This window comes from Mustelus asterias, chromosome 21 (genome assembly GCF_964213995.1).
Source record: "Mustelus asterias chromosome 21, sMusAst1.hap1.1, whole genome shotgun sequence".
NCBI classification, from domain to species: Eukaryota; Metazoa; Chordata; class Chondrichthyes; order Carcharhiniformes; family Triakidae; genus Mustelus; species Mustelus asterias.
This window is the reverse complement of record NC_135821.1, coordinates 52,466,591-52,485,460: the sequence shown is the minus strand read 5'-3', so window position 1 is coordinate 52,485,460 and position 18,870 is coordinate 52,466,591. Positions and strand designations below refer to the sequence as shown.

Here is an 18,870-nt window from a genome sequence, read left to right as displayed (position 1 = left end):
TCTGAAAATTTTCCATCCACCACCACCACCCTCTGTCTTCTATGAGATAGTCATGATGTGGCGATGCCGGCATTGGACTGGGGTAAACACAGTAAGAAGTTTAACAACACCAGGTTAAAGTCCAACAGGTTTATTTGGTAGCAAAAGCCACACAAGCTTTCGGAGCTCTAAGCCCCTTCTTCAGGTGAATGGGAATTCTGTTCACAAACAGAGCATATAAAGACACAGACTCAATTTACATGAATAATGGTTGGAATGCGAATACTTACAACTAATCAAGTCTTTAAGAAACAAAACAATGTTGTTTTGTTTCTTAAAGACTTGATTAGTTGTAAGTATTCGCATTCCAACCATTATTCATGTAAATTGAGTCTGTGTCTTTATATGCTCTGTTTGTGAACAGAATTCCCACTCACCTGAAGAAGGGGCTTAGAGCTCCGAAAGCTTGTGTGGCTTTTGCTACCAAATAAACCTTGTTGGACTTTAACCTGGTGTTGTTAAACTTCTTTCTATGAGATAGCCAGTTACTTATCCAATTGGCCAAATTTCCCTCTGTCCCACACCATCTTTCTTTCTTCATTAGCCTACCATGGGGAACCTTATCAAACGCCTTACTAAAATCCATGTATACAACATCAACTGCTCTACTTTCATCTACACACTTAGTTACCTCCTCAAAGAATTCAATCAAATTTGTGAGGCAAGACTTACCTTTCTTCCCTCTGCTTCTGAAGGTGTTTTTAACTACTTGCTAGGTCAAGGTGCCATTTGTATTGATTGTCCCTGATGCCTTCTTCAAATGACTAATGTATAAACCAGACAGGATATTCAATTACAGCAATATGTGGCGAGGATGTTCCTGTTCTCACCTGAAATTCCATGTGTCCTTATGCTTAATAAATTGCTGGATTATTAGTGGGAATTATGGCTAATTTACCTTTTCATGTAGATTTGGAGTGTGGTGGTGAGGATTGTTTTTTTTTAAGGTTCTGAACTTTTGGAACTCTCTTCCTGAAAAGGGGTGGAAGCAAAGTCTTGAATATTTTAAGGCAGAGGTAGATTGATTCTTGATAAGCAAAGGGGTGAAAGTTTATTGGGGGAAGGCTGGAATGTGGAATTGAGTTATAATCCGATCACCCATGATTTTATTGGATGGCAGAGCAGGTTTAAAGGGCCGAGTGACCTACTCTTGCTTCTAATTTGTATATTCGTATTTGTGTTTGTGTTGAATTCACAGGCTGAATAAATTGGTTTCATTGCTATTTCTGTTCTTTTTGTAAACAGGATACAGGAATAGGAAAAACTGTGAATGGATTCAGGAAGCACGATGTGGTTGGAGATAATGCTAAGAACTTAGTCTCAAAGTGGAAGAAACTGGTACCCCAGGAAGTAGAACGGTATTTTAACAGCCCTCTCTGCTCAAATAGTGAAAGCTGTTGTTATGCACTATATACGTTTGTTTTCCCTGATTATGTTGTTGTGGTTCAGGTCAGAAACTCCAAGTGTTTTATGAAGTCTGCCTGGATCATAAGTTTTGCACTTTGAATTCGGCTAGGGTAAGCATGTGATGTTTCACTTCAGGTGTGATTCAAATGACCCACAAGGGAGCCTTTGTCAAACAAAGTTTATTTAAGAATACAGTTAACATGTATGGAAAGAAAATTAGCAATAACTTTTACCAATTACAAACAAGGAAAAAAACAGCCATGATATTGTCTAAATCTTAATGGCTAAATAGCGTTCCAACCAAACAAATCCCATAAACAAAACCCTTGCCACAGGATTAGCACAAAAAATACAAATGCTCACGTGATGCTGGAACTTAGTCCTGTGGTTGGATGCTGCAGTTCTCTTGATACACACACAGACAAGCTTGAAGTCAGAACAGCTTCCCAAAGCACCAGGGAGAGAGAGAGAGAGAGGCTCTAGGTACTAATTAGCAAACCATCAACAGCAGAATTTTCACTCCCGGAAGTCAGGAAGCCTTGCTTCCAGCTAACCAGCAGAATTTCCAACATTAGGGAGAGAGAGAAACACTGCTTTTCAGTCTGATGTCCAAACACCTTCTAAAACAGTAGCCAAATTGAAAATGAAAGAACTCCTGTCACCTGATTTGTCTATCATTCTTCCCCTTAAAATGCAGGGTCATTAAAATAAATCCCAGAAAGTACCTGAGGCTCAGAGTAAAAATAAATAAAACCCCATTTAAACCACTGAAGCAGCAATAAAAGGACTTTTAGCAGACAGCTCGGTAACAATGAAAAAAAGCCAAAGCTGCTTAACTGCAGAGATCATGATTTTAAAAAAATATTTCTTAAAGGTACACTAGCGTCACAATGTTTAATGCGTAACAAGCCAATTCTGGAAGCTGGGTTCGGAGGAGAAAGAATTATCTATCTTGTGTAATGATAATAGAAAGCTGAAAATAACTCTTCTTCCCTAAATATGGCAGTGTGAAATTTGAAGTTGTCACTTTCAATTGGCCCTCAACTTGAGCTCTTCAGTTAGTAAATTAGAGAAAAACTCTCCTGCTACCAGTTTTGTGACTGGACTTTTCTTTGTTTATGGATTTGGTTTAGATATTCATGGTAAAATAGAGAAAATAGCATCCCAAACCAAGGTGATCAGGAATCTGAACTTCCAGGTATTCCAATTTCAGTTAAACAACACATCATTCTCCTATGAATGTCCTTGTCTTTTAAAGATGGACAAGCTCAATGCAATGTCTCATAGTGCCAAAGATACAGAATAATGTAGGATAACATATTAATGTTACCAAAACGGCGATTCCAGTCTGCAGTCAAAAAGGTAACTGATTGAAGTAGTTCACCTTTGCCTCATCACCCAATGCTCCCACAAAAAAAGGTCTCTGACAATTGATTGATAAGAACATGGCATCATCTTTTACGCTTTACAAGATTAAGAGTTTGAACTGTTGGCTCAATTGTTTCTGGTAAGTTCATTTAAAACATCATGCTGTTCTATACAGATACAATAATTGGAATTTATGTTAACTTGCATGAGTTGGACTGACAGGCTATCTTCCACTCAAATAGATTGTTACATGATCCCATCATCTTTGAGTCACCTAGCCTTCCCTGCACTGCAATGCAATTATCTATGAAAGGTAGGGTTCTTTAAAGGGCCATACTTACTCAGGGATCAGAATCCTCATCAGGCCACAGCTGACATATCAGCCCTCAATCATCCTGCTACAATGTGTAAATATTACCATGTTGGTTTATATTTTGCTTGTATTCACTGGGAGGGGATGGCAAATGGTTTATATTCCTCTCCCATCTAATTAAAGATTGAAGTTTTAATTCTGTCTCTAGTTTGCAGAAGTTTTTACTGTTGGACCAGTGATGATTTATCCTGCCTCTCAGCCATTGAAGCATAGAATTTTACAGTAGAAGAAGTTAATTTGATCTTGTTTATCTATGCTGATTTTCAAATAACTATTCACTTGTGCTTTCCTGTGAACTATGCATTCCTCTTTTGTGAACTTATGCCATGACTGTTGGCAGGTTTGATTATAGGACCTCTCACAGATTCTGATCTGTACATATACATGCACAAATCAATACTTTCCATTAAATGTTAGTAGTTAGTGATCATAAGTTCTGTCTGATTTTTTTCACTGAGCATGGGACCTATTGTTGTCCCTTCTAGCTGATAGAAACCAGAGATTGGACCTGGGATTTGCCTAATTTTTGTGGCTCAGTTCCACGTTGGCCAATGTTTCTATCTGCTGTGTCATTGGAAAGAACTTTGAATGTCCTTATTAAAAATAGTCTTTTGTCTAAATACTATAACAATGTCAATTAAAATTTTCTTATCATTAATTGTATGTTTATTTTGTTCAGATCTACAAATACACTAGAAGAGCGAGAGTGTGCTAATAATAAAGGGGTTTCTAAAAGGAGACACAGGGACCTTTCTCCAGAAGAAAATTGTGGACAGACATTCCAGATCCCTCATAAAGAGCCCTATGAACCAAACTATGAACAGATTCATGAGAAAAGGAGACACTTGCTGGAGAGTGAGAAATCTTTCAGGTCTGGTAGCCATGGCTACCAGTCTTCAAAATCCAATTTTAAAGAGGAGGCCGAGAGATGGACTAAATCTCCTCCTGTGGAGGATTATGATGAGGAGAATGACTATTCTGATGAAGATGTTGAGCAACCTATGCAACCACCGAAAAGTTTCCATAAAATTCCTCGGGACCATCGCAGCTCACGAGTGGAAGTGAGTACAGGCCGTGACAGGGAACACAAGTCTTCACACAAGGAAAAGCAGCAATCGGTTACAAAAGATGATGAAAAGTATACATTTTCCTCACTTCAAATGCAAGATAAAATGAATAAACCTTCTTCAAAGGAACAGCATAATCATAGGGACCGAGGAGAGTTTGCATCAATAAGTTCCAGTCATAAGAAACCTCGCCTGCAACCTGAGGAAGCGTTAGATGATAGAAAATATAAACATAGGGACTTAGACAAGCGAAAATCTGATCGTGAAGAACCAAGGAATACACTGGACAAACCCAAAGAGAAACCCACATCAAGTAAACAGAAAGAAACGCCAGACTCGAAAAAATCAAAATCTACAGAAAAAAATCAGTCTGTTTCTTCCCATAAGGACTCTATTAAACCAACAGTGGTTGATGACTTTGAAGAACCAACAATGTCTTTTGAGTCCTACCTTAGCTATGACCAGCCACAGAAAAAAAAGAAAAAGATTAACAAACCTGTTGAGAAGGTAAAAGAGACTCGTCCAGACAAATCCAAAGGGTCAAATAAGCCTCTGTCAAAATCTGGTTCCAGGAGCTCAGACTCCTATAGAGAACAGAATGCGGAGGAAAAGAAGAAATCCAAACGGCACATTGAGAAAATGCCGAGTGTTAAACCCAGAAAGGTAACATTAAAATTAAATTAGATTACTTAAGATTATAATTGATACTGAGGAATAAAAGTATGTTATAGATTGTAGAAGTTTAACAATAATCTCCTTTGCGTAGGTTGAAACTCAGTCCTTCTGATCTTTGCATGTGTGCATTTGTGCTGTTAATTGCGCTACTGAGTGTGACAACATGGGATTCATTACCGCAGTTCTGTTGTGTAAGCTGATCACTGGGTAATCAAGGACAGGAAAGAGCAGAGGCCAGCTTGCACAAAGAGACCAAATCTGAAGGCACTACATTATTTTTTTACTCCCACAGAATCTTACCCAGCAAGAGGTGAATGCCTGTGGGGGATAAAAAGAGAATAGGAGAAGAAAAAGTACAAATTTGAGCCTCAAGTCCTATCATCATAAACATAGTAAAATAATTATCTTTATTTCAAATTGTACTTATGGCAGGATTCTTGGGTGAATAATTTGTTTTTCCTTTTTTTTAAAAAGAAATCTATTATGTTGTACCTGTTTGATAGAAACCTGCACAGAGATAGGATTTCTTTCATTATTATGTATTTGGGATTTCTTCTACTGTCAGTCAGTCTATTAATAGAAGTACCTTGGAGACCCTGGTGGATGTTTTCAGGTGGCTCCATTTCCTGGCCACAATAGTTTTGAGGCTTGGAGTTAAGCCAAAAAGTTTGATCCACTGCTCCTCTGAACCAAGTGTTTGGACAATGGAGCAAAGTGAAGTCAAACTTAATGCTTTTAAACAAAAAATGTTTGGGTCAACACGTCACCTGGAGCTCTTTGACAAGAGCAAGAATCTGTGAATGAATCTGAATGAAAGTTACTGTACTTCTCTTTGAAAATGAAAAGAAAACTGGAACATGGATTGGATTCTGAACTCTTGGGTTATGCATTAATGGTTTGATGTCTGTCTGTTTTTAAACTTAAACCCAACCACTGAGAGTCAAAACGTTACTGACAAAATTACTAAGAAATTAAATCTCAGCCATTTATTCCCATTGGCCATTATTGATAAGTAGTTGTATGTTTGGAAGAAGAATCTACGTGGCCATTAGCCATTAAACGTTAGTGTTTTAGCTGAGCCATGAATCCACAAACTCCACTGAGAAGACAATTATGTAAACTTGCATATTCTACCTCACAGCGCCAGGGATCCAGATTCCCGGGTTGGGACACTGTCTGTGTGGACGTTCTCACCGTGTCTGCATGGGTTTTCTCCATATGCTCCGGTTTCCTCCCACAGTCCGAAAAACATGCTGGTTAGGTGCATTGGCTGTGCTAAATTCTCCCTCACTGTTACCCGAAGAGGTGCCAGAATGTGGCGACTAGGGGATTTTCACAGTAACAACATTGCAGTGTTAACATAAACCTACGTGTGACAGTAATAAATAAACTTCAATATAATGAGGAATTATAAATGTCAAAAATCATTTTCGCCCCACTGAACCCTGACTGCAGTTGGTTATAAAAACTGGAAACACTGACGAGTCTCCAGTTACATGATCAGATTGAATTCTACATTAAAACAAGCTGTCCTCTGAGTTCGACTTTGGTATTTACTGTCTTGCAGTGCGTGGTACAAGTTTATCAGGTTCAAGAAATATGGGGAGAAAATTGACTGGGGTTTGTGCTTGTGCAATAAAATTATAGGAAGTAGGTATATTTATATCTTCAAGATTTCAGAGTAAATGACTCCTCGTATTTGTCCATAACACTAAAAAGCATGTGTGACTTATCATTAGCAGACAATATAAATCCCCTCCAGATTAATTTGGAAATTTTATTTGCTGCAGCCTATGATATAAACTAACTCTAACAGACCTTCCATTTACTCTGGGGGTGAGGAAGTAGCAATTCCTGTCAGTTGTGTCACTTTCAGGGACCCAACTGCCCAACCACAGACTGGCTTTGGAAACGGCCTAAAGTGCCAGACCTTTGGCCACAGAAATTCAACATTTGAGTGTTGAAATGTAGAGGTACTGAGAAATTCTTTTTTTTGATAATGGAACATAATTTTATTCTAATAACTAGGTAATGAGAAATGGTGGTACTGTCAGCATCTTCAGCAACACTTTTTATTCAGTCAAAGATGATGGTGTTGTGGTAATGCAATTGAACTAATAATCCAGAGGCCTGGGCTAATGCACACGGCAGCTGGTGGAATTTAATTACAATTGATAAAATCTGGAATATAAAGCTAGTATCACTTACGCTGCTCATAAATCTATCGTTGATTGTTGTAAAGGCCCATCTGGTTTACTAACTCCCTTTTAGAGAAGGAAATTTGCCATCCTTACCCAGACTGGCCTACTTGTGATTCCAGACCGACAACAATGTGGTTGATTCTTAACCGCCCTCTGAAATGGTCAAGCAAGCCATTCGTTTCAAGGGCAATAAGAGATGGGCAACAAACGTTGGCCTTGTAATGATGCCCACACCCATGAAAGAATAAAAGAAAAAAATTGCCTTAAAAGGGAAATCGCTGTTATAATTCCGGTCAGAAACTCCAAAGTGTTTTATGAGGACTGCCTGGATCATAAGTTTTGCAATTTGAATTTGGCTAGGGTAAACACGTTTCACTTCAGGTATGATTCAAATGACCCAGTAGGGAGCTTTTATCAAACAAAGTTTATTTAAGAATACAGCTAACATATAGCAACAACTTTTACCAATTACAAACAATAAAAAAAACCCATGATATTGTATAACCCTTGACAAATATATGAAATGTTCCTTCCAAACAAACCTCCTTAAAATATACCCTTGCCACTGGTTTAGCAAAGAAAATATGAATGCTCACGTGATGCTGGAACTTAGTCCTTTGGTTGGAGAATTGAAACTCTGACTTTCCAGCCTTGTAACTTCCAGCAGCTCTCGAGGTAGAGATAATGCCACTGCTGGCCTCTAGCTTTCATGATGGGGAGATGCCGGCGTTGGACTGGGGTAAACACAGTAAGAAGTCTAACAACACCAGGTTAAAGTCCAACAGGTTTATTTGGTAGCAAAAGCCACTAGCTTTTGGAGCGCTTGCTGCTCCTGTGAGCAGCTCCGAAAGCTAGTGGCTTTTGCTATCAAATAAACCTGTTGGACTTTAAACTGGTGTTGTGAGACTTCTTACTGTCTCTAGCTTTCAGCCAGCAAAACATTGCAAGAGATAGAATTTTCATTCCAGGAAGGCAAGAAGAGCTGCTTCCAGTTAGCCAGCAGAACCTATAGTACAGAGAGAGAGGAAATCTGCCTGCAACTTGACAACCAGAACAGGTTCTGACTCTGAACCAAAACTGCAAGTGAATCCTTGGATTCTTCTGGGAAGGAACCACCTGACTTTGACTTGTCGATCAATCTTCCCCCTAACAATTCAAAACGTAGTAAAATCCCAGACACTGCATGAAGCCCAGAGTAAAAATAAACAAAACCTCATTTAAACCATTGAAGCAGCAATAAAAGTACTTCTAAGCAGGCAACTGGTGCCACAATGAAACCAAAAGGCCTGCTTAAAAACTGCAGAGAACATGGTTTAAAAAAAAAACATTTCTTAAAGGCACACTAGCATCACACACACAAGGAAAAATGTAGAAATATAAGCAATTAAGTTTTCCGTTTTATACTAGCCTGTAGTACAATGTATTGGTCCTCCAATATCATATGCCATTGTGCTTCCCTTAAATTATTGATTGTAGTTTGCCACTTAAATACTGAAATTTTAATTTTGCTTTTCCTTTCCTCTTTCGATAGATGATGATTGATGTGGTACCTGTATTGCCAGATATCCCATTGCCACTTATCCAGCCCAACTACAGACCCCTTCCATCTATGGATATAACACCAATATCACCACCAAAAAGGAAAGGTGAGACTACTCCAATGTAGGCTGAAAATGTGAATATGGTCATCTTGTGAGTGAATGAGACTTGAACTGGATGAGTTGAGGAAGTTGGAAGGCTGGCCACGAGACCATTGGAATGATCAGAGCTAAAAGTAGCAAAGGTATGGGTGAGGGCTTTAGCAGCAGATGAGCTGAGGCAGGTGACTTAATAGGGTGGAAATAGATGGTCTTGCTGATGAAGAGAATATGAGGTTGGAAGCTCAGCTCCGTCAAATAAGAGGCCAAGATTGTGAACAATTTTGGGTGGGATTTTCCCAACTGATAGGAAATGCCAATGGCTCAAGTGGCTGCACAGGATTTTCCCATTTTGGCTAAGTGGTCTGGCTGGTAGAGGAACCAGCCAATAAGGGGTGGAAGTTTCAGCATGTCAAAGGGAGGTGCCATATTTAAAGAGCAATCGGCAGCCTTCATACACACTGCACACAGTGGGTTGAACTTTGTCAGGGCGGGGTGGGGCTACAATGACGAGCTAGAAAGTCGGGAGTGACTATGCCTCAGCTGTTTAGCAAACCCCGGCTGCATTTTACGATCATCAATGATGCCGTCAGGGCTCCCGCGCTTCCAATTTGAGGGCTCAATAGCAGGAGCTGCCAATGCAATATGAGTGCAGTTGGATGTCATCAAGAACAATCAGGCAGGCCTTGACAAGTTTGGGGGATGGTGCCACAGGAGCAGCCAATGCTGGATGAGGGGGGGGGGTCATTGTGCACTCCGTGGGCCGCAGAGTGCCCAATTGGGAGACCTCTGCAGGGTTCAACAGCTGGTCTCCATGTTGAGGAAGACCCCCAACTGCCTTTGGAATTATGTAATGTTGGGGCCACAGATGATAAGGGAGTTATGATAGGTCACCAAAGACCTCATGGGGAGAAGATGGATTTGTCTCTGGGAGTGTTTAGTGGTCTCCCAGGAGAAATGTACACCTGTGTCAATGCCCATTGACTTTGGACCAGTGGATGCATTTCCATTGACTGTCTGGCAGATGATTTTGAATTGGTTTGTAAACCAAGGTTTGGTTTTCGACATCAATTTCAATCTGTGAAGAATAGAAACTGGGGAAAAGAAAAATCCTCAGGTGGTAAAGGCAAAGGGGATCTCATTGGAGGTGGTAAGGATAGTTTTAAAAAAGGAAACATATGAGGGTGGAAGAGAAATAAGAAATCTTAGAGGTTTTCATTGTCATAAAGTTGGACACACAAAGTTGCAGTGTTGGTGACTTAAGAAAAGCATTGGGAAGGCAGACGTGGTAAAACAGGATAAGCCAGTGCAGTTTAAGTGGCAAAGGAAACCATGGTTGAAGCTGTAAAGGTGCCAAAGAATGTACAGCCTGTTCAGAGGTTTGTTGATAAGCAAGTGCCAGATCTCTTTAAAGAATTCATTTACGTAGGTAAAGTTTACTCATGTGTACCAGAAGGAGTAGGTAAAGAAATTAAGATTTTAAGAGCTACAGGATAAAGTCAATTTTTAATGGTGAGAGATGAGGAGATATGTAGTTTGGATGGAATATTGCCAGAAATGGTGGAAATACATGAAATTAATAGTGAAAATGTTTTTGTTTTGACAGGTAAGGTTGGAGAATCTGGTGAAAAGTGGTGGTAGATGTAGTAGGGAAATTACCTTTTCAGGGATACAGTTTACCCTGGGTAACGATATAGCTGAATCACAGGTGGGAGTGATACTTACTGTGGCTGAAAAGCCAGTGGAAAATCAAATAACTGAGGTGCTGCAGGAAGCATATCCTGGGATGTTTCCCAACTGTGTGGAAACAAGACCACAAAGCCACAGGTTGAGACAAGAGAAGGAGAAATCAAGGAGTAAAGATATGGAGACTGAGGTTCAGTTATCAGAAACAATCTTTGATCAGATGGTTAATAAAGAACAAGAACAAGGTAGAGGACGAAGTGGATATCTTTAGTTCAGGAAACTTGGCAGAATTACAACCGAAAATGTAGAGATAAAGCAGTTGTATCAGAAAGCATACACAGAAGAAGAATCTGAGTGTATACTGGAATGTTATTACATTAAAAATGATGTCTTCATGAGGAAATGGAGACCTTTTACATATTCAGACAGATGAAAAATGGACAGAGGTTCATCAAGTTATATTACCGGTGGGTTATAGAAACGAGGTGTTGCACGAGGTTCTAGTGGGAGGTAATTTAGGAGCAAGGAAAACTCGAGCAAAAATACAAAAACATTTTCTATTGACCTAAAGATGTAGTTGAATTTTGCCAGACATGTCGCACATGTTGGGTAATAGGAGAATCTTGAGCAATAATCAAACCAGCAAGCTTAATACTCATTCTGGCATTTGAAGAACCTTTTTAACTTTGTGGTTGATCCCTCCCTAAAATGAAAAATGTGAATCAATATTTGTTGACCATCATGGATATGTCTATTAGATATCCGGAGGCCATTCCATTGCATGATATTGCAGCTAAAAGGAATGTAGAAGAATTACTTAATTTTTTTTGCCAGATATGGACTACCCACAGAAATCCAATCAGATAAAGGATCCAATTTTATGTCAGTCATTCAGGGAAATTATGGATAGCTTAGGAGTGAAGCAGTTAAATCAATTGCGTATCATCCAGAACCGCAGGGAGCATTAGAGCGATGGCATCAAACTTTAAAGACAATGTTGAGGGTTAATTGTCAGGGTTAACCAGAGGATTAGGATAAAATAATTCTGTTTGTACTTTTTGCAATTGGGGGTGCAGCTAATGAATGAACTAAATTCAGTCCCTTCAAATTAATTTTTGGTCATGAGGTAAGAGGACCACTTAAATTGATCAAGGAGAAATTGGTGAGTCAGTGTTCTGAGACTACGTTGTTGAACTCTGTGTCAAACTTCAGGGAAAGATTAACTAGGGCTGGTGAGTTGGCCAGACAGCATTTAAAGGTGGCACAGCATGTGATTGAAAAAAGAAGCGGATAAGAAATCAAAAATTCATAGTTTTGCTGTGGAGATAAAGTATTTGTATGATTATCAGTGGTAGGTGAACCAAGCTTTAGCAGTGGCCTTACTGAACCATTAAATCAAGCTTTAACGCTGGGCCTTATCAAATGGAAAGGAAATTGAGTGAGGCGAATTATTTGATAAGAACACCAGATAGAAGGAAAAGTCACAGTCACAGAGTGTGCCATGTTAATGTGCTCAAACGGTATTTTGATAGGGAAGGAAAACAGAGGGGGATGTGTTATTTGCAGCTCGGAGTGAAGAATGTGCAGGAAATGATGATGAAGATAATTCTAAAGTTCTAAGATCCAGAACAAACAAAGGAATTAATAAACTACATCTGGCTTCTTTGTTGGGGTTTCTGACCTGATACCCTAACAGTGGACAAATTGATCATTCAGTGAGTGGAAAGTCTTCCTGTTCACAAAGGCTCTAGTTGCTCTGTAGTTGCCTCCATGACCTTGCATGCAGTCAACTATCTCCTGAATCTGAGTGAAACCAACAATGGTCCCTAGTCTTATTGCTCTTTGGAACTGATTGGTCTGATTGGCGTGATACCTAATGTGTTGCCTATGTGGCACCTGTCATCTGCTTAGTGCAGCAATGGACTTCTGAGAGACTGGGAGATTCCACATACGTCTCCCAGAAAATCTCTGGAATAAATCTGAGGTGTAAAAAATTTAACACCATGGTCACCTTCACCACCACAGGCAATGGGTGGCCACCAAATCCCATTATCCTCAACCCCCACCTCCAGCCAGAATGACCAACTTGTGTTATTTCACAATTTTCCCATGAAAAGTACTGTCAATTTGTGGCTTTTAAATAAATTTGCTTTGATGTGTGTATATTTCCGACTTGACACGATGGTCTGTAAACTTCAGTCAGTTGTGTTGAATTAAGTTTCCATCAAGACCCTGGACAGCCAATCTGGGAATTGAGGTGTGATCTAGGGTGTGAAGGGGAGAAGAGAAGGGCACTGCTAGCTCCCTTCGCTCCAATTTGAATCATTTAGTCTTTTGGCCAGGTGTGTAACAAGTGTTCTGGTTGTGGAGATTGTATGATCTCAAGAAAGTGGGAAGAGTGTGTTTACGTGTTGGGGGAGTGAGGGAGAAGTGCATTGGGGTAGGTTGGATTTGTGTGGGTGGGGGATTCTGCATGGTGTGTTTGTGTGGGTAGGGTGCAGTGAGATGTGTGGTGCAGATTTGGGGTTGTGGTGTGGTTGTTTGTGGTGTGTGTGTGTGTGTGGGGTGGATAGGCGAGTAGGGTGGGTGGAGAGGCTTGCTGTTCTTTGATGCAGTTGATTAGAATTCCTGAAGTTCTTTAGAAGTAACCAATATTTTCCTTTTGGTTGCAGCTGTATCTGTTCTGTCTGAGGAGGACCTGGGGTTTACTGGTCGCCGGTTTAACTCCAAGATGCAGGTGTATTCAGGATCAAAGACTGCCTACCTCCCAAAGATGATGTCACTCTATGAACAGTGTATTCGAGTTCTACAAAACAATGTGGATTGTAAGTCATAAATAATCATCAAAGGTGTGCATTTGCTGGAGTATGCAAAATATATGAAGACTCGATGATTTTCTTCCTATTAAGAGAGTAGCTCCATGTTGAGTTCCAGGATTGCGTGATGCTCTAGCTCCTCCCTTTCTTAGAAAGAACCTAATCTCTGTTTGATGACCGCACAATGTGCTTTAGAGAAGTGAAAATCTTTGACACCGATCCATGATGCAGCAGATTGATTTGTGCCTCCCAACCGACAGGTGTAGAGGAGTCCACATTGCAAACTGCCCTACTTTCTTATTGGGAGGAATTAAATATTCTAACCATGGAGTAACATTAAATGTCATTTATGCAAGGACTCTTTTCGTGACCAGAGGTTTTCTTCCCACTTTATTGTGGGTTTTGGCTCCTTGCTGTGATATGTTGCACAGGTGCCAGGATTTTCACCTCCTTACCTGACTGAGGACATTATTAATCTTGATGATGAACTTTGGAAAGCTACTTGACAGTGGAGGCAGCAGATGTCCAGACTTCTATATCAATAATTGTGCATCCCCAATGTCATATTTCTGAATTCCAGCCTTGTGTGACCTTTTTTCCTAGCTTGAATATGGTGACGTGTTGGAGTGTGCCTCCCTTGACTTGATTTTTGAACTTGCATGATCTCAAGCAGCAATTTTTACCACATATTGGATGCATCGCCCACTGGTGTGGAGGATGGGAAATTACGGTGTTATTTCTGTGACTGCGCATAAGCGCCATATGCAGCTGATTGTAGAACCAGGGATCTCAACTTTGGCAATGACTGAGGCCAAAACTTTCTGCACTTACTTTAGGGGAGCCTGAACATCTTAAAATGAGGGCCCTGATCTTCTGTGAAGCGGCACTCCTTGTCAGATTGCCTCCCAGCTCAAACTCTTCCATGCCCCGACATTGCTTTGTATTTCTTGTGGGGTCTTCCAACCCCAGCTTCTCTAGAAATGCGAAATGAAGCATCCCTCAGAGGACATCATTGCAGCACTGTAGTGTTGTGGGGGAAGATGAGACATGCTCCCTTTTTATGGCCCTAGCTGTTGTATAGTAAGTTTACATGTCCAGTGTGAACTTTAGTTAATGGGTCAAAGGATGAATGTGTAGATGGGAATGTGGTAATCATGTTGGGTCATGTGGGAGGGGGAGGACAGTTTTTTACCCAGGAGTTAAACTATGTTTTTCTGTCTAATATTTCCTGGTAAACCGTTGAGGGAAGTACCACAGAACAGTCAGCATTCTCGGACTCGAGCTCAAAGTCAGAGACATTCGCGAGGAAGCAGGGGAATTGCTCATTGGAACTTCAGACTTCCCAGGCAATTCCCATAAGTTCAGCACATTGGGACCTTTGCAGGGTCCCAACGTGCATCTTCTGTTGTGCATCCGGTCTTATCTGGTTTTGAAGGAGGCAGAAAAATAGAATCGTGATTTATAGGCTCCTGTTGCATAAACACTGGTCAATGTGTAGTATTGATGCCATTATCTGTCACACCAGTACAACTAAACCACAACCCTTTCTTACACTTGGTTCTGAATTTTATATGGATTACATGAGATAAATTCTTCATTCTAATTCTCTATAAATAGTTTATCAATCAGTACAGTAGGACACCCATAAAAACAAAGTGGTGGAAAAACTCAGCAGGTTTGGCAACATCTATGGGGGAGAAATAAAGTTAATGTTTCAAATCTGATATATTTCAGTTTTTATTTCAGATCCCCAGTATCTGCAATATTTTGGAGGGCACATTGAAGGAATAATACAGGTTTTGCCTGTTACTCAACTTTAGCAATCAGGTCACATTAAATAACTGATATGCCATTATAGTTACACCAGTAACCAGATTCCATTTACTCATTTCCCTTAAACACACAAGAAGTAAGTAAGGACAGCACATTAGTGTTTCAATTCACTTTGCTGATATTGCTTGTCGATCATCAGAGGAAACTGGAAGCACCCCAATCATAAGGCAAGGAGATGTATAATTTAGAACCATAGAATCCCTACAGTGCAGAAGGAGGCCATTTGGCCCATTGCACCTGCACCAACAACAACCCACCCAGGCCCTATCCCTGTAACCCCAATAATGGACCCTGCTAATCCCCCAAGGGGCAATTTCGCATGGCCTGCACATCTTTGGTGCGTGGGAGGAAACTGGAGCACCCGCAGGAAACCCACACAGTCATGGGGAGAACGTGCAAACTCCACACAGACAGTTATCTGCGGTCAGAATTGAACCCGGGTCCCTGGCGCTGTGAGGCAGCAGTGTTAACCACTGTACCACCGTGCCATCAAAGCCTTGATGGAATTTCTTTTTTCCTTCTGCTTCCCTGTTGAATCATTAGCTCAGACCCATTCCTACGAAACTCATCTCCAAACTCTGTCGCCTGGGCCTCGGCTCCTCCCTCTGCGACTGGATCCTGAACTTCCTAAATCACAGACCGCAATCAGTAAGGATTGGCAACTACTCCTCCTCCACAATTATCCCCAACACCGGTGCCCCACAAGGCTGTGTTCTCAGCCCCCTACTATACTCCCTATACATCTATGACTGTGCGGCCAAACTCCCCTCCAACTCGATTTTTCAAGTTTGCTGATGACACCGTAGTGGGTTGGATCTCCAACAATAATGAGATGGCGATAGGTGCGACGACAATAATCTTTCCCTCAATGTCAACAAAACGAAGGAGATTGTCATCGACTTCAGGAAGTGTAGTGGAGAACATGCCCCTGTCTACATCAATGGGAATGAAGTAGATATGGTCGAAAGCTTCAAGTTTTTAGGTGCCCAGATCACCAGTAACCTGTCCTGGTCCCCCCATGCTGACATTATAGTTAAGAAAGCCCACCAAAGCCTCTACTTTCTCAGAAGACGAAGGAAATTTGGCATGTCAGTTATGACACTCCAACTTTTACAGATGCACCATAGAAAGCATTCTTTCTGGTTGTATCACAGCTTGGTATGGCTTTTGCTTTGCCTAAGACTGCAAGAAACTACAAAAGGTTGTGAATGCAGCCCAATCCATCACGCAAACCAGCCCCCCATCCATTGACTCTGTCTACACTTCCCGATGCCTCGGCAAAGCAGGCAGCATAATTAAGGACCCCACGCACCCCAGACATTCTCTCTTCCACCTTCTTTCGTCGGGAAAAAGATATAAAAGTCTGAGGTCCCATACCAACCGACTCAAGAACAGCTTCTTCCCTGCTGCCATCAGACTTTTGAATGGACTGACCTTGCATTAAGTTAATCTGTCTCTACTCCCTAGCTATGACTGTAACACTACATTCTGCACTCTCTCGTTTCCTTCTCTATGAACGTTATGTTTTGTATAGTGCAGACAAGGTAGTCAGAGACTGGATGTACGACCTAAGATGCACATCAGAACCCCTCACTGACCTCCGTGGGAATTGCCTGGGAGATTTGAACCTCTGATGGATCCTCCTTGAATGTATCCAACTTGAGTTAGAGTCGGAGACTTCAGACAGTTCTGATGTAATTCCCTGAATAGTTACCCAGGAAGTGTTCGACAGATTAAAACCTAGTCCCACCACCCTCAACTACTGTGTCTAGCCTGACTTAACCCCCCTGTCTTGGCTAAACCTTTTGACCTCTCGACCCAACCTGACCTGACCAACCTGAGTACCTGCCCCCCCCCCCCCCCCCCCTCCCCACAATCATACTGGACATTTAAGCTTACCACAGTAGTGTCCTGTCTCCCCCTGACACCGGAACACTGTGAGCAGTTCTCTGGGGGATGCCGTCTGCCTGCATTTCTAAGCTCTGAAGAGCCGGCAAGAAATGTGGAGCAAAGTCAAGGCAGGGAAAGTTTGAGCGGAACAGCAATCCAATGATAATTGCTACTTCACTGAAAATCCAGGCCATCGATTCCTGCTGAGATGACGTTCGTAGGTATTAGTCATCCACCAGAATTCTTGTCTGAATGTGAAAAACACTTGTAAATGTGAACCTAGATTGTCAGTAATGACAGACTTCTTGACCATGCAGGAGCATCACAACTGTGCCTGGTCCAATCATCATTCAGCACCTGAGCAGTGAGTACTGGATAATGCTCAGTAGAAAGAATCCTGTCTGATTTTCTTTTTCACCTTAACCGTGGCGCTGAAGCATTTTGCAGCTATCAAAGAAATGGTTTGGATCAAACTTAATAACCCTTTGTGATCCACACCATTTTGCAACATTATAGTCATGAAATTCCTCAGAATTGCTCCTTCAAGTGGTGTTACTTCAAGAAGGTCCTGCATATACTTTGTTTTGTGTCTTTTTTCTTGCAGCTATTCATGAAGTAGGAGGAGTGCCATTTGAAATCTTAGAACCTGTGCTGGAGCGGTGTACCCCTGAACAGCTATATCGAATTGAGGACTGCAATCCGGTAAGCCAACACTCTGACTCCTAAAATGGAAGTTAACAGAAAGGTACAGGAGCTGCTCATTGTGGTGCTCTATCATTCACTAATAGAAAAATAATTTTCTGCTCTACATTGTAGTCCTAACTTTATTTATATAATTTCCCAAAGAAGGTATTGAAAGTATGATTCACTATCTCAAAGGTACAAATTATTGTATTACAGTCAGGGTTTTTAAACCTTTGCAATTCCATAGAATCATCGAATCCCAACAGTACAGAAGGAGGCCATTCAGCCCGTCGTGTCTGTACCGACTGTAATCCCACCCAAGCCCTATTCCCATAACCCTCATTTACCCTGCTAATCCCCCTGACACTCGGGTCAATTTAGCACGGCCAATCAACCTAACCCACACATCTTTTGGACTATGGGAGGAAACTGGAGCTCCCAGAGGAAACCCACACAGACACTGGGAGAACGTGCAAACTCAACACAGACAGTGACCCAAGGCTGGAATTGAACCTGGTCCCTGGTGCTGAGGGCCTTGCATCAATATTTGTGCGTTCTTAACTTCAGTTCCCAAAGCACCACCCAACCAACAAAATGTTTTTGAAATAAAGTCACTGTTATAATGTTCGGGCATGTGGTTGTCCGCAGCAATGTCATACATATAAAACTATGGGCCAGAAATAAACAACCAGGTATTCTGTTTTCGTGATGGGAGTTGAGGGCTGAATATTTTCCAGGACACTGGAAAAACTACCCTGCTGCTCTTCAGACAGCTAACTGCCAGAGAGAGTTGCTGGTGCATTTTAAGTGAGCTATGACTGCAGACTGGGAATATTCTAGCCCCTGGAGCCAGATTCCCTGTAGGCCACCTAGTTGGTATGGTGGTTGCTGTATCTTTCTTGTTGGATCCCCAATTGTGCTGGATTAGCTAATGCTACCCCAAAGCAGCTATAGTAGTGTGACATTGGCCTCAGTACCCACAGCATTGAGAAGGGAAAGTAAACCAAGGCTGCGGATTCCAGATGCTGATAACCCCTGGCTGGAAGTGGATCTGAGTGGTGCCAAATGTGAACAAGATCAAACTTGGGAATGATGCCCCTACTGGTCAAATTGTTTACTATTGTGTGCTTTCTGGGTTCACAATGAAGAATAGTCACTTATGTGTGATACATTCATGGAGGTATAGAGTTTTGG

At 41.3% G+C, this 18,870-nt stretch overlaps 2 protein-coding genes across 4 annotated transcripts in view; both read left to right on the top strand.

Annotated features, from left to right (window-relative positions):
* Window positions 1-18,870, top strand: part of gale (UDP-galactose-4-epimerase) — an 87,059-nt gene that overhangs the window by 23,901 nt on the left and 44,288 nt on the right. The window lies entirely within an intron of this gene.
* The window catches only part of eloa (elongin A), a 55,381-nt gene that overhangs the window by 23,973 nt on the left and 12,538 nt on the right, over window positions 1-18,870 (top strand). For all 3 annotated transcript variants that reach the window (XM_078237871.1, XM_078237870.1, XM_078237868.1), the window contains 5 exons: window positions 1,285-1,397; window positions 3,867-4,917; window positions 8,662-8,776; window positions 13,126-13,278; window positions 17,597-17,694. In XM_078237871.1, the coding sequence (XP_078093997.1) occupies window positions 1,285-1,397; window positions 3,867-4,917; window positions 8,662-8,776; window positions 13,126-13,278; window positions 17,597-17,694 (1,530 nt within the window). The remainder of the gene's footprint in view (window positions 1-1,284; window positions 1,398-3,866; window positions 4,918-8,661; window positions 8,777-13,125; window positions 13,279-17,596; window positions 17,695-18,870) is intronic.